Source organism: Hippichthys cyanospilos, chromosome 19 (genome assembly GCF_059441005.1).
Source record: "Hippichthys cyanospilos isolate Australia breed blue-spotted pipefish chromosome 19, RoL_Hcya_1.0, whole genome shotgun sequence".
Lineage (NCBI taxonomy): Eukaryota > Metazoa > Chordata > Actinopteri > Syngnathiformes > Syngnathidae > Hippichthys > Hippichthys cyanospilos.
In genome coordinates this window covers 9127639-9152689 of record NC_142387.1, presented here as the reverse complement: position 1 = coordinate 9152689, position 25051 = coordinate 9127639, and the positions used below count along the sequence as shown (strand labels likewise).

Here is a 25051-nt window from a genome sequence, read left to right as displayed (position 1 = left end):
CCCCTAGGAAAGAGACCTTCCCCCCAACTCACTAAACTATAAACATTATAAAAAAACTGTATAAGCATACCTAAAATTGTATCTTTGTACTGGACAAACGTTACCTTTTTAGAGGATTTATACAGATCTGATACAGAAAATAAAATATTAAAGTGCACCATAATGGCTGAAGTATAAAATGTCAATCCTTATCTAAACATTTTTGACCTCACTGTTTGACCGTTTGATGCTGAAAAAAAAATCAATGAATAATAATAAATGTAATTTGATCTGAATCTCTAACACAGGCGCACCGAAACATTTTGATCTAAAGAAAAATGTATGAAACGATCTTTTTTCTAATCACGTTAATGAAGTAATCAATAATGGCTACAATGAGCAAGTTGAAAGTATAGTGTGGGTTTGGAAATTTAATTTCCAATGAACTTTAGGGTTTTTTTTTTTTTTTGGTGGCTGGATTTCTATGACGTTCACTGAAAACCCAACTCTCGCCATATGTTAACATTGCAGTGATCAGTAAAGGGAGTCTGAGTCAGAGTGAATGAAAAAGAAAAACTGCATTTTAGTGACATTGAAACTGATGTAAAATGTTTTAGACTCTTTGTCCAAACAACTGCTTCACTAACCGTAGAAAAGGTTGCGTACAATTTATTAAATACATAAAGACAATTTGGATACCCTTATTCTGTCCAGAATACATTGTCGAGATATAGAACCGTGATTGTAGCATCAGATCCTCAAATCAGGTGACTTGGGCTCTGGTGCAACGAAATGTGATTGGGACATCCCTAGTCGCTATTAACACAATTTATCCGTTAATTGTTTCCTGTTCCAATTTATTTGCTCTTAATTTGAAAAGAAACACACAATTCGTCTCACAACAGACTTTGCATTTGTTTATACCTGCAGGAATCTCGTTAAAATGTTAAGGACCCCCGGAAGGGTCTTCACTAATCCCCAAGGGGTACGGTTACCCCTTTTGAGAAACGCTGTTTGATCATCTCCTCTCACTCGCTGTCAAGAAATGGCTGACTGTTGTATAACATCGATTTAGAGAAGAAAAAAAAAAGCAAAACAGCCTTGCTTTTGTCACTCCTAAGTGCAGAATAGCTCACTGAGACACATTTTCAGAAATAATGGAGCAACATTAGGAAATCAACTTTTCATTAATACGCCCCTTTCACACGCACTGCTACGTCTCAGCTAGAGGATCAGCTCAACAATGTGCCGCACAAGGAAATATAAATGAGACAGCGAGGCTTTTTACCCCCTGACTGTGGTTAAATCCGCATTACGCCGAACATCCCTTACGTCTACATTATTTGTTGACAGGGATTAATTTTCCTAGATAATTCTCATATTTTGTTTTCCGTTTTAGCGGGTTTATTACTGAAGGGAGGCTTTATTTGCCAGCTTCTGTCTGTTTTGTTTTGATCTATGGTAAAAGTAGTTTCTGTGGAATTCATGTACTTGCAGAAAGTGTTTTTTAATATGGCAAAATGAAATTTCAATCTCATATTGGTAGTAGTGCCTGATTTTAATGGATGCAATGCTTCAGTTGCTTTCCTGTTAGGCAATTCAAGTTCCTCAAGAGACCAATTAAAAAGCAAAACTATCATGTCTTTTTAAATACATAATCAACTTGAGGTACAACGATTAATTGATCAACCAAACAATGATCTGGGAACTGGGACAATATTTGCCATATCATCTGCCTTTTACGGCTGATAAGTTCTGTCACTGTCACAAACTCTGCCTCCGATTATCATGACTCCGATAATCTTTCTGTGGGGCCTCGCTCCAGCACTGTCCCGCCCATAGCAGCATCTGATTGGTTTGCCATGCAAGAGCTAGAGCCAATTTGTAGTGAATGCCATATATGGCTTTATGCACACACACGCAGCCAGAGCAAAAACACAATGGAGAGTTAACATGTTCTGAAGTTGGAAGGTGCGTTTAAAGACCATTAGTCTCGACCGAACTTTTAATCTTGAAAAGCACATTTCATTAGATTCTGTATCAAATGTTCCATATAAATAAAGTTGCATTGCCTTGCTTTGAATCCTTCTAGTTTTCTGGTCTAACCTAAGCTAGTATTGGCTAGCGCCCAGCTAGCTGCTAATTTGCCACATCATCGCCCATATTTTCACTTAAAAACCTAAAACGTTCTTTCTTTCAACAACGATTGATCACTCTGACAGAGGTTGAGTTAAATTAAGTTTTGACTAGCAGGAAGCATGTGCGTGCCTGTGTGTGTGTGTGTGTGTGTGTGTGTGTGTGTATGTGTTGGGGGGGGGGGGTTGGGTGGGGGGGGGGGGGGGGGGGGCATGTGTGCGTAAGCCACAGGAGAAGTTTTTTTTGAATGAGATCCCAAGCTATCTAAATGAAATTAAGTGTTGGGGTTTGTATTATTAAAAAAAAAATCCTTTTTACTGCAATAAACAGTCCTTGATGCCTTGACGTGAATATCAATTTTAAATATTGATTATTATCCTCCTTGACCACCAATACTCTGTATCTGTATCGGCCTTAAAAAAATGCATATCGGTCGATCTCTAGTTCTCGGAGAAAACCTAGAGCGAATTTTTCACATCACTTTAGTGAAGCTGCTCGTTTGCGTTGCGCTAGCACAGGAGGTTACATGAGGCCTAACATGCAATTCATTCCGCTCATCAGACTGCCAATGTTCCTTGAGAGAGTTCATCGGGGCATGATGCCGTGTGTGTGACTACCGAAAGGCGCGCACTTAAGGTCATTATGTAATCCTGTGCGTGTTGCTCATATTCTCAAAACATGGAAGACCCAGACGGCTCTCCCCACTGTAGATCTATTCTCGGTGCCGCATTTTCCCCCTGCATGAGATCGGGCCTTCTTATAGATTCAGCGGCGTGCTTGCGCGCCTGACTAAAAGCACCTGCTTTGCTGCGTACACATCAAGGATATCAGTCCTTAGTGACTGCTATTTCAGTTGGAGGGGGGGGGTGAGAATCTGATCTGAGTGGTGCAGTGACTCACTCGCTGGTGTTTATGGGGTTAACTGACAAACACGGTCTTTTGCAGATCCCGCTGACTTTCACACTGACTAGATTTGATTCCAAATTAAAAGGTCCTTTGAGTTTTATGAGACGTTGATGCGCGATTATATGAAATGGCACAGTGGGGACACACCATGATGCGAAAAATGTTATTTTTGGATGCCGTCAGTGCAGGAATTCCACGCGGCAAAGAATCGTTGTAGTCATCGGATTGCAAGCGGGATCGTGTTGTCATCACATTTAGCGGCACGCTGGGGGATCGTTTACCAGGCTGTTGTATCGGTTACCAAAGCAATCATTATAGACCAGGAGCGTCCAAATCTATTTCCTCCGAGAGCCACAAAAGGAAAAGGTGCAAGGGCCGCTTTCATTTATTTATTTTTTACCTAATTTATCAAGCCTAGTGGCCAAAATTTGGTATTGGTACTCACCCATTTCTATTAGTAATAATTATCCACAAATGTGATAACCGAGTAGTTGTTAATGAATTGTTGCACCCTTACGCACTGATGGGACTCCCACCTTGTGCTAGTTTGGTTCTTTTGAAGGTTGCAAGTGGGGTTTGAATAAACGCTGAGTGCCATTCATGGAAAAGGACATCAAACGCAACGCCATGGACGTAAACTATTAACATTTAAATAGGAATAAGCACAGATGGGTTTGGACATCTCTGGTACAATCATTAAAGCTAGTATCCTACTGAGGGGGCCAACGCTGGCGAGTTTGCGACGGTAGCGACTCTTCTGATCTCGTTCAAGGTCGCCGGAGGTCACCACCAGGTCGCCAGATGTTGGCACAAAGTCAAACATTGCTCTGCACTATCCGCACTGCACTAACATTGCAAGGACATTTTCTACATGCTCCAAATTTTCTTGTGAATAAAGCAATATCTGACGACCTCTAGCAAACTGTGGCGACATTGTAGTGACTTCCGGTGACCTCGGACAAAGCCCGGAGGAGATCAAAAGAGCCGCTACCTTCAGGGACATTTGTCAGTATTCGCCCCTCAATGGGATACCAGCTCATGATGAGAACATTAAAAGAAAAGCACTAAGCATGGTCAGTCAGAATGTTTGAAGTTCTCTTTTTGAAAATAGCTTTTGTTCCCCAAAATTCGTAAATGTTTTATATGAAATTGTTGCTCTCGATATGAATCCGCGTTCTCTCCCGCAGCCCAGCAGTTCCCTGGTCAGACATGAAGAGCCCTCCAGGCCTGGAGCGCTAAGCAGCTGAGGTCGGCGAGAAAACCACTTGTCCTGACAGCCATGGCTGATCGAGATGGGCTTCCCATCGCCCCGGGTCAAGTCTACGTTGAGGTGGAATATGACTACGAGTACAAGGCCAAAGACAAGATGGTCACCATCCGGCAAGGGGAGTGTTACATCCTAGTGAAGAAAACCAACGAGGACTGGTGGCAGGTGAGGAAGGACGAGGGCACAAAGGCGTTCTACGTGCCGGCCCAGTATGTGAGGGAGGTGCGGCGGGCCCTGATGCCCCCCCAGAAGCCCACCTTGAGGGCCAAACCTTCAGTTTTGGAAATCTGCGCGGCATCCAATGAGAACCTCAACAGGCCCCAGCCTGAAATGACCAGCTTCGGGCGTCCCTCGCCTTCGTCCACGCCGTCACCTTCCTCGGACCGCGTCACGCCGCCGGCGCTTCCGAAGGACGCCAACCAGAATTTGGGAAGCCCCCATCATTGCAAGGTGGTGGCCGAACTGGTGCTCCTTCACAACAACAACAACCACCATCTTGCGGGAAATTCGACCCTGCCGCGAACGCGGGCCGACTCGCCCCCGCTCAAAGCGGAGGACAACCGCATCAAAAGTCCGGATAGCGACAAAACCTCCCCGCAATGCGACATATCGGGAAACGGGTTAAGCAAACTGCGCAACGACTCGGAATCGGGCGATGAGCTCAGTAGCAGTTCCACGGAACACATGCAGGTAAGATGATTTTTGTCTCTTCTGCCTGAATTTGAGAAGATTGGTCCTGGACTGCTGACGTCAGTCAATAATTTTGGGGCGGCTTATCCAGGCAGGGTCAGCTAGTTTGAAGGCTCCAAATGCTGCTTGTTCGCTTTGTTCCAAGCCTCCTCCACCATGGTGGGAACAAAGAGAGGCAGGCTTGAATGGAAAGTAGGTCATATCGGAGGGAGGATTCTGTCTGTAGCCCCCAGTCGCCCACTGTGGGGACCGCCGCGTGAAAGAGACTGTGAATGTCGTGAAATAAAGTGAGAAAGGGCGCCCCCGAAAACGCCGTAGCCACACCAGTTAGCTAGCTCATTATTTCATTATTGGCATCCTTCAAAGACCCCCAAGAGTCGAGAAAATGAAAGTTACTTATTTTGCTGCCGGTCATACAGCAACCTTTTTGAATTTCACGCCTGTCAAGCCAATTGTGCCAAAATAAACATTTCCCTCCAAGCCATTTACATTTGCATGGTCAACTCCAGAGTGTTTTTTTTTTTTTTTTTCCCAGCCTTTGCAGACAGCCTCAGCCAATTCTGATGTGGCTCTATGTAGTTTGTGCGGCAGGTGGATCCTGCTCCCCCCGTCCTTCTCTTTTCTGCCATTTTTAGTTTCTTTTTTGGCCTGTTGCCAGGCAAATGAGCCACTCTGCAGGATAACCCTTTTTTTTCTTTTTTAACTCTGCCTCCCGTCATTGCTAAGTTACAGATCAACTACTAGTGGTAGTAGGGTTAGACATTTTGCATTTTTTTCACATTTTTTAACAGTTTCCACAAAAAATATTGAGTGGTTGAAAACTAAACTTTTGTGTGAACTGCCATCCTGTCGTGTCTTGTGGAATTTGAATTCCCAACAGTTTTTATCAGTGATGTACATGATAAAGATAGTAATAAAGATCTTTAAAAATAAATAAAGTTTTTAAGTGATAGACGGGTTATATATAAAAGTTTGAGTTTGGTTTGATATGGAAAGACTCGATTTGTAGGTTAATAAAATTAGCCTCCAAAATGTAAAATTATATTTATGATCTTGCAGTGTACATATTTCCTTTAAATAAGTACAGAATTTAATAGTTATTTTTACAGTTTTATATCTAACATGGAGGCTAATTTTAACATATTTTAGTCATTTAACTTTTCGCGTTAAGCTATAATCGTGTTTTTAATGATTGTATCTATTTATGGAGCTGAGCAAGTACCGATACCAAGTATCAGGGTGTACTTGGCCTTATTTCGCAGTTGATACTACTATCGGCTTCACGCGTGGAGCAATTTTACAAAAAATAGGAAACCACCATTAGTTTCATGAAATTTAAAAAAAAAAAAAGTTCTTTTGGATCTTTCGTTGTTTTTTGTTGTGGGAAAATTGGGTTATCAAGTACTAATGGAATTGATACGGTATTAGAATCGGTGACTAACCATCCATCCATCCATCCATCAATCAAGCAATCATTAAGGACAGGTCAAAATTGATATTGCCAGTATGTGGCTTTCATTTTGTAAGGTTCAGAGAAGCTCCTTCTTCTTGTTAAATTCCTCTGATATCGAAAGATTTCTCATTTTTCTGCCCGGTCATCTGGCTGCACGTAATTGATTTACGTCTGATCCCCAGGTGACAGTGAACTCAACTGTGTCACTCCATGCTTTCTATTAGTAATTGTTTCTTTCTATCGGTAATCTTGTTGCGACACTGTCAACAGCGAAAGCTTTATAGTTTCTCTTTCCTGTGGCACAATATCACCTCGACGGTCGTAAATTTCCCATTGCCATTTTCACGCATTGAAAATGATGAGAGTTCGATTCGAATGTTTTCGTGGCGCTCTCTTCCCAAAGCACGGTGACGTCACATAATGAATGGACACGCTGTTCCCTGCGGTAATGTATGAGGCACCAAATCATCTTTTTTTCCGCAATGAAAGATGTGTCACCGAGTGGAACATGTGGTGGTCCAAAGTGAGTTTTTGTTTCTTTGGCTCAGCCCTATGATGGAGCCACTGGTCAGCCAATGTACTTACTCATTCCACTTATGTGATTGAAGCGGTGTGCAACCTTGAGAGGCTAACCCCCACCCCCAACACAATGAGCTCCCAACAACCACTTCTGGCCTTTCACCCTGTCCGTGTCCTTCCCTCTCACTTCTGTCAATTTTGCAATCTTACACAACGCATGTAAACACAAAGTACGCCACGTTTTATTGCAGTATTCCGCGACAGAAATAGCTGAGAATTTTGGCCTTGAGTTAGCAGGGCATGGAAATGGACTACTGTTGTCCACCTTGGTGCACACCGAAAATATATGCACTCCTTTTGAAACACTAGAACAATTTACTGCTGCTATTCCGAAGCAGTGAATTGGATAATTAAAGCGGAGCATTTTTCTCTTGTGAAGTGGTCTTTTCAAATGAACAGGCCGAAGCACGTGAAGTCTCCTAGGAGGCGTTTAGGGCCCACTGTATAGAAATAAGGTGTTTTAAATCGTACAAAATGTTACAGTTGGTGCATGTGTTAAAAAAAAAATCTTCCTTTGGCAGATGTCTCATTTTATACAGCGGTTTAACCAAGTTCTAAGAAGGGCAGGTGTTTGAAGTGCGGTCAAGCAAATACATACTCTTACATAATAGCCAAGTAAAAAAAAAAAAAAACTGTCTGCAAATGTCTTGTCTGTTAGTGCCCTGTAATCTCAGTTTAGCCAATAGGCTTACTCACTCCCAGGGCAGCTGAAAAGGAGGCCCGAGCTTGTTTTCCAGTACATACTTGACATTCTTGCCTCTGTGCCTACACACACAGTTCTGTACAGTGAGGAAAAAAAAAAAAAACCGTCAATGAAAGTCCATCTCAAAACTGAGGCACCATACCGCTCGTAATCTAATCCAGTATAAAACTGAGCTACTGCTGCTACATCTTCTGCGTTCACATGAGGGCTTTTTCCTGTCTGCTCACTTTCCTCTCTGTCTGGAATCCTTTCTCAGTCCCTTTTTGTTTTCATCCTGCTGTCTGTACTGCTTCCTATTTTCAACCTCCCACCTATTCTCGCCTTGAATCATTCTTTTTGACCATTTCGTCTGGAGTCTTCTCAGTGAGGAGCAGAACAACAGTCAGAAAACAGACAAACATATTGAAGCTCCTAGTATGCTTTCGGACGTTGTGTCCACCTTGTTTTTTTAACCCCCCCACGCCAATCCTCATCTGTACCTTTGTGTTAAAGCAAGAGGATTAAATCTGCAAGCCCCCAGGGGCTCAGCCTTCAAGACAACCTTAAGAACTCATGTTCACAAATCATGCTTGGAGAATCCTGTCTTGTTTTCTAGGGTTAAGGATGATTGTTCTTTAGCTTCTTTCTAAACGTGTGCTTTGAACATTGAAAATATTAGAGCATGTGTGTTTTTATTTCATCTAAATTTGATCTCACAACAGGGGTCATGATTTGAAGTTTTTGCCATTTATTTATGATTCAAAGTTGCTGTGTTTTGTATTTAAGGCCAAATCAATGAGAAGCGAACGACTGCAAGTGTTTTCAGAGTCAGCGAAGGTTGCCTTCGCATCAGGGTTCGTTCAAGGTTGCAAATGTTCACCAAATGTTCACCAAATGGTCGCCAGATCTTCAGCAGACAATCACTGCGCTTTTCTTGCCTCACTGGAATTTTTAACATTTCAAAATGTCCTTGTGGCAAGTATAATCACTAAAACGGGTCACTAATGTCTGGTGAACGTTTTGTACATTTATGATCTTGGATGAACCTTTAAATAACTTGTGCATTGTGCCACGTTTGGGAACAGTTCGCCCCTCAGTGGATAGGAGCTTTGGCAGGTAGGTATTTTTCAGAGCCAATAATTAGAATGAAAACAATTTGATAGCGTCATGTCATGGTTATTATTTTACCAAAATTGTCACATATATCCCCATTATCATGAGAACTGTGTTTTCGTCGCCAAATCAATCCATTGACTTCCATGGGACTTCCACCTTGGGTAAGAGTGTTTTTTGCGTATTCTTTTTGGCGGAAGGTCTCGAAGAAGTCCGTCGGTCGGGGTCAGTACAGACTGTTCTTCTCAATTAGTGTATTTTTACAAGGCTTCATATCATAAAACACTCTCCGAAATTGCGGAAGCACTCGCCGAAGGCAAAGGGGCAATTCAGCAACAGATCGCCCAGATTTGCTTCTACAAATTGTGGACACTGCCAATTAGAATTTTCTCACAAGTATAACTCCATCAGTTGTACTTAAATGATCAAATAAACCGATTTTTTGTTAGGTTACTTACTCAAATCGGTGTTATGGCAAAATACACTTTTTAGTATGTAGGTACTTTCATTTTTACTTTCACAGTTAATTCACATTTTGTCCAGTTTTATTCTAGAGAAACTCTAATAATTGAATTTTTTATTCATTTGAATCTATCTAAAGCGACCATGTAAGCAAATGACTACACATGATGTCTGCTAACCGGAATCTGAGCTGTACTCAGTTTGTTTACAGACTAGGCCTGAGTGTGAGGCAGTTAGATTTCTATCCGTTGCATACGTACATACAGTACAGCTTAGCATTGGGGATCGAATGATGGCGAAGCATCGTTCTCTGTCCTTTCTCCCCCGTTGCTCTATGTGGGTCAGTCAGTCCCTCTCCTGTCACTCACTGTTGGTCTCTCTGAACCCGGCTCACTAATATAACTTGATGCACTGGCAAAGCATGTATCCAGAGAAGGTAGGGGCACCTGACTGCTTTGCTTTTCATATCGCACAACGATTAATCTTTTCTGAGCTTCTCCCTGCTTCTGCTCTTCTTAGATATCAAGCTGCAGCGAGCTAGCAATCGTGTCTCACATTCTGATCCAAAAGACCTTGTAGGTATATCAGTGTCACAAATCTTTGGCAATAGGATGCTAGCGCACGCCTATGTGTTATCAACACAGGTCCGTGTTTGTATATAATTTGGGATACCCAAGACACTGGGTGCTCAAAGCTCACTTACGTAACTGATGCGTGATGTTTGCAGAGCCTTTCGAACAGCTGATAGCCCTTTTCCCCAGTGGCCACCTCTTTGGATGAGTAGACAGGTCAAGCTATTTGTGCTCTCAGGCTTCTGCATTCTCCACTTCCGTTATGTGTCTTGCGAAACTATATACCATGAGACGGAAGTCATTTAGCAGTGGTGTTTGGGCTTGGAGGCTTTCTCGAGCGACTTGGTCTGATATTAAGTCAGCGAAGGGATTAACTTTCTTCCTAACTTTCTACGTTGTCCATCTGTGGTAGAATTCAATCAGGGGCTTCAGTTTTTGAAACAACTTCCATCAAACAAACAATGACAATGCCGTAGATGACTCCCAAGTTTACCGTCAGCTTTACAATTCCATAGCATGTTATTTCTGCAAAAATCCAATTATTACACTACACCGGCACATGTCTCCTAATTGCACTCAGTTAGGTGTTCAGCTCACTAGGGGGTGTTCCTGTGAAGCCCCGCCTTTTGAGGATACACTACATGTCCCTGCATGTTTCCTCAAAGCTGACCAAAATAGCTCTTGGATTAAAAAAAAAGAGATATTGGGAGGCTTCTCAGGATTGTCTCGGGTGCACAAAGACATCCATGCTAGGTGGGTTATACAGTGTGTATGGTGCCCCCGTGATTGACAGAACAACATTGTCAGAGTCCATTAAGGATATTAATATGCCAGCGGTAAGGGATGGCTTTATGCACTTCAAAAGCTTAAGGCGAAAGAGCACAAATAGGTGCATTGTGCCATGTTTGATTATTTATCTGTGATTATGACACCAAAAAAGCCAGAATTAAATGTGGAGGCAGATCAAAATATTATAAAGTACCATAAATCACCAAAATCGACACACTTTTTTTTCTCAAAAATGAAGGTCAAAACTATGCGTGCTCCCTATAAACGGTAACTTGATTTTTTTTTCCAACACCATTCGAGAAAAGCTGATTAGTCAGCCGCATAAGCCAGGTTTTGATGCACATTTTTATATCGGCCATATTCTTACTTACAATAATTACCATAACAAAACGAGCTAGAGGGTGTAAATCAATTGGCTGTAGCAGTCAGTGCCTGTTGCAGCTAACAGCGGATTAGCTGAGGTTGTTTTGGCATTGTTTTCAATAAAAGAAGCGTGCAGACTGAACCAACGTCCCAGTCCATCCTTGTTCACACACGGGTATATTAATAAAACGGAGAGGATCATGTAAAGGTTATGATGTATGATAAAAACCTTTCTAGCTCTGAAAATGACTCAAAAAGTTTATTATCTCCAAGTTTGCTATGAAATCACGTTTTGTATAATCTTTCCTCTTCCATTTGTACTGTTTCTATTGACCCAAGTAAACGATCAACAATTCATCAGCAGCTAATCTATCAATAGCTAGCTATTGAATCGCTAATTTTGACATTTGATTCATTGTTTAGAGATCAAAACTATTTTTAGTCCTACATGAAACTGATTGTGTTGAATCCAAATGAAACATTTATACAAACTTTGTTTTATTTTTGATCACAGTGAGCTACATTTATGCCCATTTTCTAACCAAACCAGTGACTGAATCAAAACCAAAAAAAAAAAAGGAAAATGAAACATGCTGAACATGACAAAATGATCAACAGAATAATTGATTATTGTGGTAGTTTCAGCACTACATCCTAGCATGGTCATCTGTGTCTGACCAGAAAGGTCAAGCCAGATTTACATAATCATCTAAAACGTGTTATAGGCTCCATGCACTACCAGCCATGGGACGGAGAAGCTTATAGATCAGCCCAAGCGCGGACAGACCCCCACAAACCCTCCCACCCTTCTCACACACATACTACTAGAACTAGAATGCAATCTTCTTACATATCTGGATTATGGGGTTGTGTACAACACATTCCTGTGTTAAACCTCTCTGTAACCCCCCCCCCCCCCCCCCCAAACTAATGTCATCATACAATCTTTCCGTTATGTTTTGCGGCCTGTTAGTCTTGATGCTAAATGTTTGGATTAATGTTAGGGTCACCATTCGTGATGTGTTTTGATCAAACCAGACATATGCTGGGGATATTAGTTTTGGGTTATTGACAAAAATATGAATCTTCAGCTGACATGTCCATTTTTGACTTTCATTTCAGAGCAGCTCAAAAAGTTTAAATTGAAATGGAAGTGTGTGAAAGTCAGAGATTAGTGCACCGTTGCAAGAGACTTTTTTTTTAATCGATAAGATAGTCAGCGAAGTCCCTCGTTATTTCCCTGATGAGTTATATATGTGGATGAAGCGACCAATGAACAACAACTTACTTTCCAGCACGCCATTGAACAGAAGCCAGACGGATTTACAGCCGTGCCAAATCAACAGTTCTGTACGAGCAATATGCGACATTGCTGTACATGCGCATCCTTACCTTGAAACAAATCAACATGTCACCACGACATCGATAAAAAATCCAGATGAGTCTCCAATGTCAATGTATAATAAGTTGAGGAAAATAAGTCAAAACCAAACTGTGATTAACCATCAAATGTATTTTGTTTATGTAGCCAAAGGCATTTATCCATATTATCCATAATGAAACTTTTTGGTCACCACTCGGCCACACTAAAAAGCAAACCATGTCGCAATTGAGCCAAAAATCTTAAATCAAATTTCCCACTGCGATAATTTCCAGTGGAGACCAAAGGACCATTTAGTCCAATTTCATCTGATGAGATGTTAAACTTCCTCAGATTTTGAAGTGCTATTGGAATTTTGTTCACAATTTTTGTTTAGCACTTCCTAAAAGTTTCTGGTCATTATCACTTTCCTAAAGTTACCATGGACTTTTGAAAGATGAATGTGCCAAAACTTTAAACACATCGTTCTCAAAACTATTGATTTGAACTTGGCAACATAGAGTGCTGTAACGTCATTCATTTCTGGACTATTGCCATGTATCCTAAATCGTTTTAAATGGAATTTTGTGTGCAATTGGACACTTATCAATGACTGTATCTCAGTTTTCATTTTCACCGACATTAGCCTACTTTTGTGAAGATGCATCATATTTAATGAGTGAATTTGATACCATTTTTAATTAAAATTGGGAAAATAGTCCAATACAAAAGAAAAAGAAGTTTTAATTTGTAATTTAGACGGAGCAGTAGAGCCCCAAGAGGTGGGGTGATTATTAAAAAAAAATTTGTGGGTATGGTTTCATTGTGTCATGTTGGTTGTGGTGCGCTGATGATGCAGTTGATTATCTGACTGGCTGTATAGATGACAAGGCAGCCCTCTCTCTGGCAGGGACCATTTTGAACAATAGCTTTACAGTAGCAGCTTACTGGAACTTTACTGTGGTTGGTTAAAAAGGGAAAGGGCATGGAGAGGGGAGGACTGGCCAACTGGATGACTGCCCCATGAGAATGTGCAAGACTGCTTATGTTCACGTTGTTTTGTACTTGAAGGTAAATCTGTGCTAAGCACTAACCATAATTTTACTTATTATTATAATTTATTTGTTTGCTCCCTCTGCTGTGGCCAAAGTTGGAGCAGACGAAAATGAGTTGACCAGAGCGCCTGCTGTGTTCTGGGGTTTCTCTGTGTGCCTGCGGCAATTCCATATCCTCATAGTCTGCGAGCTGTGCACATGTCCGACCGCTCGGTAGGGGGTCCCTGCTGACAGCCACTCTCAGCCAAATTGCGCCGGTCCATAAAATAATCCACTCTTTCCATTCAGTTCCAATGCTACTTGTTTCCGTTTGAGATGACAAAACTGAATTTCTTGCGAGAACTGGGGCTCTTCCCGGCGAGAGGCAGGCTACACCCTGAATTAGTCACTAATCGTAGTGCAATTACTTGTAATTTAAGTTGAATTTATATGTTGAATTAAATCCCAAAGACATATTATGTTTAATAGTCCAGACATTGAATCCAAGATACTTCCTACTCATTGAGGTTTTTTTTTTTTTTCTATGTTTTTGTCCTCGCAAATAATTACTAAAGAGTGGTCCAAAACTGGCTGGTACTAAACTAGGTAAATAAGCACAAAAGTGTGACTTAAAGTAATTACTTAAAGTAATCAATGACTTTAGTACTTCATTTTTTTTTTGCCAATTGGATTTTTCAAAGTTGTTTTTTACAGCTAGCACTGTAAAAATTAGGAATCAGGTGAGAAATTCATTGCCATTCAACACTGGTAAATAATATATTAGGGTGAGAAAATAAAATGCTTTTGTCATGCAAACATGTGGGACACATTGCCCCCTGGTGGTAGTGCTTGATTTGACTTGTAATAAAAAAAGTGCTTGACTTTTCAAATGTTAATATCGGCTTGGATCAGCTTAATTAATCGTGGCAGCCTATAGTGTGATATCAATTAAAAATCGATTAATTGTGCAGCCCTACCATGAAGCTGACAACATTTAAATGTTCTCCCACTGGCTGTTTTTACTCCCCTGGCTTGTTGCAAATAATAAACAAATCATTTTTAAAAATTTTACTACATGTTTTTTTTTAATAACTGTATGAAACGAAAACGTAAACAGGCCAGATTTCTGATCAGGTGATCGGGGTCTGGACATCCCTACTCGATTACCTCATGTAGCCATTTTTTTACCCTCCTTTAACACTTTTGCAAAATTGGAAGATGTAAATATTACTTGGAATGGAATGTCTGGGCTCTCTTGGGATTGAATGAGTTACTAATCACCCCATGCACTGACAAATCTGGGAGCTCATGTTGACCACTTCCTGAATTTAAATGTAATAGAAGATTCGATGTATGCTCAGAACGTGTAACCACAACCTGCTGCTTTGAAGGATTTGTCTATGAGGAAGTTTTCATTTCCTTTGTGGGTTGCTGTCATGTCTTCAAAAGTTTGGCGAGCTGAATGTTTGAGTTTATGATTGTATGTTGCAAACACGCCATCGCACCTCTTTGCAAATGTACCGAGCTGATGTTGCTTCAAGATGGGTTAAAGGTCCCTGCAGTGCATTGCAGTGCTTCCACTGTGGAGGAAAGCTGTGGAATTAAGCTAATAGAACCTCCAAGGCAGCAGTGTGGCATGTATGTGGGTCACATACTCAAGAGGGGGATTACTAAACTTTGACGCATTATAAATTGGGGATAGCAGACCCAGCTGATGCATATGCATGATTCAAACACATCGTGACACAAAGTGGATGCTCCACACTGACTCACATCTCAGCTTCTCTACTGCCAATGGCCCTAAAATGCTTCCTGTTCCTGCCAAAAGTCGTCGTCTCTTTGGAAGGTTTTTTTTAAGAAAAATCAAAGACCTGTACTTAATTTCACTGTAACTCGCGTTGTTTGACATTATGAATTTTTATCTGACAAAAGAGACCAAAGAAATGCTTTCCAAGGAAATAATTCAGCTTCGAGTCACATCACAAATTGACGTGTTACGTCAATTTTTTTTTCCTTTCTTCCTTTCTTATGTTTGTGCATTCATTTTTTCAATCTAATTCTCTCCCTCTCAAGTGTGATTGATTGTACAGAAGGGTCAGAAAATGAATGGCACAGAATGAGTTAAGTAGTTAGTAGCGATTGTAAACATGTCTTGCAAAGCACTCATCCAGTATTCTGCCTCAGAACATCAATTTAACGATTTAGCGACAGTAATTTTCAAATCTTCAAATTTTAAAATGACTAATTAATCAAAAAAAGTTTATTTATTGCTCAGGCCTACTGTCTCTAATTGACTATCTTTGCGCATTTTGCTTGGTTTTTGCATGACTACTCCACATCACTGTACAAGCTAGCTACTGCTGCTAGCTACTCGTGCTGTTTATTGTATTGCTAGCTAGTTATTGTTAGGGAAAAACAGCATATATTTAAAATACAGAACCGTGTTTTCAAATCAAATATATTGTTCCTTTTTTGTTAATAATCACTCATTCCCCAGAGAGTTCTCTAATATTTTTCAATTGTGAGTTGAAATGGAGCGTGTGAACCACATGGCTTCAGGGTCACAAACTCTTGACCTATTTAGCCTTTTGCGCGAACTTTGAGCGCGTCCACCTGTCCACAGTTTTTTTTTTTTAAATATACTTTTACATCTTCATCCCTTTCCCCCTGCCTGTTTTCTCTTTCTTCACGTTCCCTCTGTGGAAGGTAGTCAGGTCAGTCTACTAATGAGTGTTCCCGTTTAAGCGCCGCGGTCCTAAATAGATCTGTTAAGATCCTTTAATCAGCCGCTGCCGTCTCTTCTCATCTGTTGGACGACATTTTCTGAATGCAGTCAGGTGAAAAAGGAACCACGGTTACATAGTAGCATTTTAGATATCCTTAGTTGTGACCAGAACATTCTTTTTTGGACCATGTTTTCTTACCTGAGGAGCCCACACTACATTGTGAGTAGCAACCTATGGAGCCGCTTAGTAAATGTGCGATACAGCTTAGGCTGCTTGACTGAAGTAAAAGTAGAATGGGTGTTAGTTGGACTTGTTACAGTTTCCTGTTGTGACTGCAAAGTTCACTTGAGCATCAGTGTCTTGGAATTACTCACAAACAACTTGTCATTGGGACAACTTTATGTCACATTAGTCTGTGTAAAAATACCACAAATCTTACAAGACAGCTTTTATCTTCTTATATTCAGTGAAATGTTTAGTACGACTTGTTTAGAATTTCCATGTTCAATGAAGGGTGTACAGTACATGTAAAACTGACTTCCTATAACAGTTTCCAGAATTTTCCTATTGATGTTCCTTCATTAGCTGAGTAATGCTTCCAACTCCATTAAAGTTTTGCATTGATATTTTACTTTAAAATCAGCTGTATTCATAGTATACTTGCTAATTTGCGTCTAGTCTTTAGAGCTGTGTATAAATGAGACACAGTTTCGCAGAATTCAACTTGAAAGGTTTTCAAGTGGATTTATCTCGTGAGTCCACATCTAATGTCACGTTGTTGTTCCTGAGACAGTGATCTAGTTGAGAGTGAATCAACAGCTTATGCAGGTTGCCAAGAAGTGTGTTACGCATTGCCTCTGTTGCTTTTAGATAGAATTACTCAACCAGCAGTTCCAAAGAATCCACATGCATTCTTAAGTCATTAAATCAGTTCTTATGTCTTTAGCCCTAATTCAAATTGTATTATCATAATTTTACGATGCTTTGCAGGAAGATTGTTTCATGGATCTGTGGGGATCATTTTTTTACATTTTCTCAGTGTTCATCAAAGAGTTTTTGAACGCCTGGTTACAGAACTTCAGTTGGTCTGTCAAGGTTTCTGGTTGCATAAGAGAAGAAGTGGTTGACAGTTCTTTATGGCAGTGTCTTTCGCAGGAGTCTATAAGTGATGGGTTGCACGGAGGATGTACCCTTCACTTGACTGCAGGGCTAATGCAGTTCAACTTGGATGGTCCGCTGACGAGGAATGACTTTGTCAGCGAACGGCGCTGATATTGTGGGATGTGACAGTCCCTTGAGGTTGTGTGTGTGTGGGTGTATTCATGTCTATGCAAGTGATTGTTTTCACTTTCGAATACCTCATTGAAAGCTTTCTTCAGTGTAGAAGAGCCTAAAAATGTATTCCCCAGCGATCAGTATTTGGGGGGGAAAAAAAAATACTGGAGAGGGTTTTTACCTTAATCTCAAAGAATTATTTACAGACGTGTTGCCCATCTGCGGTCACCGCAGCTGTTGTTTCCGATTGTGGTTTTGTTACTTTCGCCTTTGTCCCATTTGTTTCATTCTGCTGTATTCCTACACAGTTCTCTCAGCGCCTCATGCGCCACTTTATTTCTCTTTACCTCCTGCTTTTCTTTTATAGTCTCCATCTCTGTCTCTGCTGTCAGACCATTTAAAAAAAAAAAATGTTAACCTTTCTGTAGTGCCTCTCAAGATACACTAAGAATTGTACTTTAAAAAATGCCAATATTGGCGAAAGCAAGGTCGTTTAGATTTATCTAATGTAACTTTGTTTGACCCTGTGTAAACCAAAAAGACAAACAGTGGCCATTTGGCATGAAAACAGCTGTCTGGTTAATGCCATCTTAAACCTCCTATTGTTTTCGCTTGTACCAAGAGCCCTTGTGTTCTTTGCCGTCTCTGTAACATCACGCTTCGTTGTTTAGTTTATGCTGTGTGTTGTCACTGATGTCATCATATTATCAAAACTCCTGATTGTTCTTGAGCGGAGACTAGTGACTCATCAGCGAAGACTGTTGCGGTTTTGCAAAAAAAATATTTCAATATTAGGGATGCAGCTGCTGAATATTTTTGGTATTCGGATATCCTGTAGAAAATATTTTTTAAAAGTAATATTTAGATAAAAATGGAAAAAAAATGTTTTTACTTGAAGACACGGGAGCACATTTTCACTTCATTATGAATGAGCAACTTACATACATTTTTGATGATCAACCATTTTTTAAAAACTTGCAATTAAACTGTGCTTCACAGCACTTTAGTTTCCTCTTATTCCTTCAATTCTCTCTCAATTATTTTAGTGTATGAGACAAAATGGTTGAAATTTGATCAGTAGAAACTAGAGATTGACGGATATGGGTTTTTCAGGATCGAGACCGATATTTGGAGCCGATATTCATTTGCAGTAAAAGTTTAAAAATGGAAGTAAATAACTTGAATAATGCAAACACTGAACTTCATTGAAATGCCTAGAGCATGTTTATTGATGCACACAAATAGAAAATAATAGCTCTAGAAGTGTCTAATTTTCCTAGACTCAGAAACATATCTTAAGTTGAATTAAACAAATGGTTCTCTGAAAAATGTCCATAGAAAATACAGTTAAAGTTGCATATAACTGCAATGACTTTTTCATAAAAGTCAGAGTGATGAATCCTGAGGTGGGACCACAGTTTGGAGGTGTTTTTATTTGTTGTTACTGTTGCTCCCATGCTGATTTTACCACTGCATTTTTTGCGCACAGCCTTCCCTGTTGTTGTTGACCAAATGAAATACTGCCAGACTGCACTTTTAGACTTAGATGCATCCATCTGTGACAAGGGTTTGAAAAAAAATGAGAGAAGTGTTAAAGGTGGGGCCCACATGCCACATTCGCGGCCGTCTCCCTCTTTTCGCCCGCGGCCAAACCCGGAAATAGAAATGCGTTATCGGCAAAACCGGATGTACTTCTGTCGGCAAAGTGATGAAAATAGACCTTTGTGAAATTTCATAAAATCAAATTTATGGCATTCCTGCCTGATATCACCAAGGATGGCGTCAGATTGTACTCCTATTGGCAAAACATTTCCTTTACACAAACAAAACAATAATTACCCATCGAAACACAATCATTTAACAATATAGAATTTTCTTAGCATTATTTCAAACAAAAAACATCACGTTGAATCAGCCTTAAAGGCAACACATTTACATTGATTTCTTCATATCGGCCGGTCAGATTAAAAAAAAAAGGGCACATACCGATATACGTAAAATTTCCTGGCCGATAATCGTTCGGTATCTAGTAGAAACGGCAACTGTGAGCATCAGCACTTGAGCGGCTAATTAATGCTAGCAACAACAACAACGAAGCTCGAACCACTGGTACACACTGGCAACAGGTGCTGTTTTACAATGTCAGCGTAATTAAATTGTTTGTTAGTGCCCGAAATTGGCGATTTAGCGTGATTTTATATGAATGTAGGGTTTTTTTGTATCTGGAGTCGGAACTAACAGTTTCCACATAAAATCTAGTCTACCTACACTGTGAGATGCTGCCGGGATCAACTGTAAAATTAAAAAAATATATATACAGATTTTTTGGTTAAATAAGATTTATTTTGAAGTTTGTGGCTTGTTTTACTGTCATCCTAAGCTTTAACAATTGTTGCCAAGATTAGCTTGCCATTTTTCTTTTTCTAACGTGCACATTAATATGCAGGTATGTAGCACACAAAAAATTTCCTTGAGCATTTTTTTCACATTTTTTAGACCCATTTTTATGTAACAATGATTCAAAATGACTGCTGTCATACGTATTCATATGGAAGTAAATGGGAAATAGTCTGTCAACGTCTTTTCCAATTATTATCATTTTAATTGATTATTTGGGTCTGAGGTTTACCATAAAGACCTTTTTCATCAATCTCCACTGTGCCTTTACCCAACCAATCAGCAAATAGGGAGGCGAATGCCCTTGTATAATTGGCTCAAACCAATCACGCTGTAGGCTTTAGGTCAGGATTAGTCATTAACTCAAGGCTTAAAATCTCAGCTGTCTGCTAAGGAGTACTGCTAAGTCTGGTCTGCTTCACAATTCCTGCCATATAGGAAGCGACTAATAATTTGTCCAGTGATGTACAAGCAACTGACAGGGACTTCAATAAATCGAGAGGGAAAAAAATAGAAATGGCCATTCCTGATTATCATATTGTATTTCATTGACCTTATTATTTTGCAGCTATCCCAATCCTTATTTTAGCAATCAGCATAATGTATATTATACAAAGAGAGTCACTTCCAGCATTTTTGTTGTTTTGTTTTGCCTACTTGTGTGGAACAGATTGCAGTTCAGCTCTTTCATCCTACCCCCATCCATGTCTGTCTGGCTGTTTTTTTTTTCACTATTTGGAGAACAGAAGGTACTTTGTGACTGTTATGCTTCCACACAGCTTTAAAGATGGCGTAAATTCGAGGAGGAGTACCCATCGTGAGGAAAGTGCACGAGCAATGACTTCTTTCTGTGTCTGTCTGCAGTATGAGACATCCCCAGAGAGGAACTAGCAGAGTGCGTGCATATGTTATGATTGTAGTCATTTGTAGATCTTGTCACTCACATATTAATTATGTTTCAATGTTGTTTTTGGTTCGAATCTGTGTGGAACGGTTGGGCTTGCCTATCGCAGCTGTCTACGGGCAGTAGGCGGGGGACACCCTGAACACAGAGACAAACAACCATTCACGCACCCAATCACACTTAAGGAGAATTTAGAGTGTCCTATATACCTGCCATGCATGTTTTTAGAATGTGGGAACCCACACGGGCATGGGGAGAGCATGCAAACTCCACACAGCGAGGTGGATTTGAACTTGGTTTTCTGAAGTTTTTTCCAATTAAGGTGCTCTTAATTTGAAAAGAAATTTTCTCTGTTTCTGCCAAGGGATGAAAAAGCATGAAATTAGATTTTTTGATACCTCCAGAAACTCTGTTAAAATCTCACTAACCACCTGAAGTGACTTGACGTACCACCAGAGGTACTCGTACCTGCATTTGAGAACCGCTGCTTTAGGGGAATTAGACCCAAGAAGTGTCATTCACAATCTGGCTCAGTGGCATTTGATTTTACGCTTTAACTCAAGCCTAGCCCCAAATAGAAGCTGGAATCTTTGATCCATTGGGTGCTTCCGAAATAACCGTGAACATCTTGTCCCAGATAGAAATTGTTTGCTCGAGTATATCTTGCTCATACTGCAGAACTGACAGCTTCACTGTAAGAATGTTGTGCTCCCTTACCAACAACAGCATGTCCATATGCACAATATCTCATGGCTGCAGGCTCCCCCTGTTCTCCAAATCTGTCCCTGCTCGCATTTCAAGGAGAAAAATAAACTCTGAATTGCTTTTCGAGCTTTACTTCAATATAATGTGTTACATTCTGTAGGTGTTTTGTCTGTAGTATCCGAGCAACAACAACACCCCTTAGTCTTTCCCTCAACTGCGTGTTGACTGACATTTTAATGCTATCAGCTGAGGGCCAAAAGGTTAATTGCGCACATCACAGTCAAGTTGTGAGCCTTGTCAAAGGCTCTGATCTGTGAAATTAAATTAGCTGTCCTCATCCTGCCAGTCAGACTGCAAAGATACCGAGTCACTTTTTTTTTAACTTATGCACCCTAGTCACGTCTTGCCGGTTGCCATATGCTTGAAGTCGCAGATGGAGTGGAGTCCATATTTGAATAGCATTAGCATTTTGTTTTAGAACCGCAGCTCACGGCAGGTAATGTCGACTATCCGCGCGTTTCCCAAGAATGCTTTGTTGTGCTCGTGTGCATGCCAACGTTTCAGCGGGGCTCTGAGGGGGTTTGGCTAGCAATATGCCACAAATGTCGTGATGGGGGAGCGGGCCAATGTGGTCTGACTGATGATCATCGATGTGGAAATGTAGGTTAATCCGGTCATATGGGCACGACCATCATCAACCGCACCATACCTCCTTGAGCAGCGGTTGAGAGTGAAGAGCGTGGGCGCTGGGGCGTTGTCTGAGGGATAGGGAAGCAGAAAATGATCAACAAGGTATTCTATTGAATTACCTCAAGATGCAGTTGGGAAAAAGATCTAATTTTGGAGGTAATGTTGAAGAGCCGCGCGGGAAAGGGGAAGGGACAACTTTGGACAAAAGAACAAAGAGAGCCAAATGGATTGATGTAGCGCCTTGGCGGGGGCGTGCCACCCTACGCTCCCCTCTAAACCAGCAGCCTATCCTCAAACGCTTCTAGGGAAGTGGCTTCGTTGACAAGGTGTCTCCATAGACACAAAGAAGTCACTCAGCAATGCACCGCTCCACCCCGGACCAGCACTCTTCCTTTGACCAGTTTTCATCTAATTCAATTACACAGTCACATTATGCAACAGAGTTAGAGAAGATGAACACATGCTCTGAGCTGTGACACTGATCCTGGCACCGTCTGGGACCAAAGACCCAAGACCTTTCACTAAAATAGGGAGTCTTTTTTTTTTACCATCTTCTTCGATGTGTCCCTCTAGCCCAAACACATCATTATGGTTAATGTTGTGTTTGTGCTGTATGAAATAAGTATAATTCCTACAATGAATGAATTATGAATTGATTTCAAATAAAAAATATTGATTTTTTCACCTGTAACACTTAAAATGAGACAAATGTTGGTCAGGCTGATTTTCATTCTAGCCCTATTTTGACTCTCACTTTACAGCTTTACTTTAGGGCTACAACTAACCATTTTTTGCAATAATCGGTTAATCCGTCAATTATTTGTTCAGTTAACCAATAATTGGATTAATTTAAGCATGTTTTAACTTCCATTCTTTTATTAGAAAACAAGACATTATATTAACAATGCCAGAAATAAACAAACATGAATTAATTATGATTCAGGTATTAGTTCGTAACAGGTCAGAAAATAGATACAAACATTAATCATTATTTACTGTAGTAAAGCATTTTATTTTGATTCAGCACAAATATAAACAATATGTTTTCATGGACGACTACATCAAAATTTACTGTACTGAAGCTGAAATTTCTTAAGTTCTACTCTAAATGATTGTCTGTTTTAGAGATAAGTATTGATTTTTTAGTTGATTAAGTATCGATTAATTGATGTTATGAGTTATCATCGCACTGAATTTGACATAGAAGTGAAAACAAAATGCAGAGCATGGTTTTTGGTGCAGTTCCATCTGAAACCGTTAACAGGCATCGACTATTTTTGCTCATTTGGCACCGGCATACTCGGAACAAGGTGCCGGTCTCGCAAAATGTTTCCACGGAGATGTGGGTGCAGGGCTGCATGGAGTCGTTTCACTCGCCAGCAAACATAATGAGCTGTAAAGCAGAATTAGAAATCGCTTGTCATTCATGCGTACTCTGTCTTTGCCGTCGTGCGACAACATGAAACACCATGAAGTATTTGAAGTGACACACTAAAATCTCACAAGCTCTCTTTCCATTTGTTCAATCCGTCATGCATAAATCATGCAGCCGAGATGGGAGCACCTGCCAATTTTCCCACTACATTTTGATGGTTCATGACACACCATTCATGTTGTGAATCAATTAGCTTGTGCCCAAATGAGACATAAAGCCAGGTTAACGCATCGCATGAGAACAGCAAGATGTTTCAAATCTGCGGAGCAAATGCGGGAAGGAGAAATGCTGTGGAAATGCTGCAGTAAGGTGACTGAATGGAGTTTGGTCTCAAAATGCTGCACAGGCACACCACGTGTCTCAAAGAGTGCACAATGATGCAGCAGAGAGCTTTGCCATGTGTGCCGCTATAGAAGCCCCTCCCCCTCATACAGCCTCCCCATGGAGACTCACACCCCCCTCTCCCCATGTCTCCTGTGAGTCACCAAGTGGACATGTGCTCGTAGTACCACCAGAACCATCTCCACTGCCCTTACCTTGACCCGCTCCTCTTTACACGCGTAATTTATGGTTTCATTTACAACCCAGTGAGAGGCACAAGTTTTTTTTCATCGACTGTACGAGCATGGTGGGACATAAAGGAAAATATTATTACGTAGTCCCAACATGCCAATAACTGCAGAAGCCATGGTCTTAGTATTTGCTGCCAGAAGATGACTTGCAGACATTGTAGCACTGCTATGAAAACTCATATGTATTCAGTAAAACGCACCTTGCTCTCCCCTCACTGCTGCCCTGAATCTGACTCCATCCCTGCCTCATTTACACTTCCCTCCCCCCCGGTGTCCTTCCCACATTCAATAAGCTGTCAGAGACCTGAGGTGTCCATCACTTGCTCGCAGCATCTCATTTGCCTCAAATGTGCCCACAAAGATACATTGCAACAATTTAGCTTAAGCCTATTGTCTGGTTATTTGCTAAAGCATTTACCTTTTTGATTTTTTTTTTTTTGGTGCTAAGCCCTTCTGGTAGCAGTTTAGTGCACCCCCCCCCCCCCCCCCCAAAAAAAAAAAAAAAAGGTGTTGAAGTGAGCTAAGGAGCTTCATTCAGTGCATTGCTGCCATCTTGTGGCATCTAGAGGCAATTTCCAGACCCTAAACCATTTTACGCCTTTTCCTTGTTAAATGGACAGCTCACTAACAAATACAGATGATCCTTTTTTTTCCCCTTTAAAATAATGATAAAAGCTGATAATCACGATAAGTCAGTACAAGATTTTCCATGCTTGTGATAGATAGATTGACAAAATTGGGAACATTTAGTGGTACAATATTTCACTCCAGAAACAGTTGGGTTAAAAAAAAAAACATTATGGGTCATAAAAAGGACTGACCCAACATTCCAGGTTGTCTCCCCCCCCCCCCCTACAAATATTATTTGTTTTGTACGACTCAACCTTAAATAATGAGCTGTTTTGTATAAAACAACCCAGAAGATTTGTCTGAATTAACCCAAATATTGGATTGGCCTGTTT

General features: G+C 40.6%; 1 protein-coding gene across 7 annotated transcripts in view; it reads left to right on the top strand.

Moving 5' to 3' along the window:
- arhgap12b (Rho GTPase activating protein 12b) overlaps nucleotides 1-25051 on the top strand; it is a 35923-nt gene that overhangs the window by 1089 nt on the left and 9783 nt on the right. For all 7 annotated transcript variants that reach the window (XM_088402220.1, XM_088402216.1, XM_088402219.1 and 4 more), the window contains exon 2: nucleotides 4209-4978. In XM_088402220.1, coding sequence (XP_088258346.1) covers nucleotides 4301-4978 — 678 coding nt within the window. In that variant the 5' untranslated portion in view covers nucleotides 4209-4300. The remainder of the gene's footprint in view (nucleotides 1-4208; nucleotides 4979-25051) is intronic.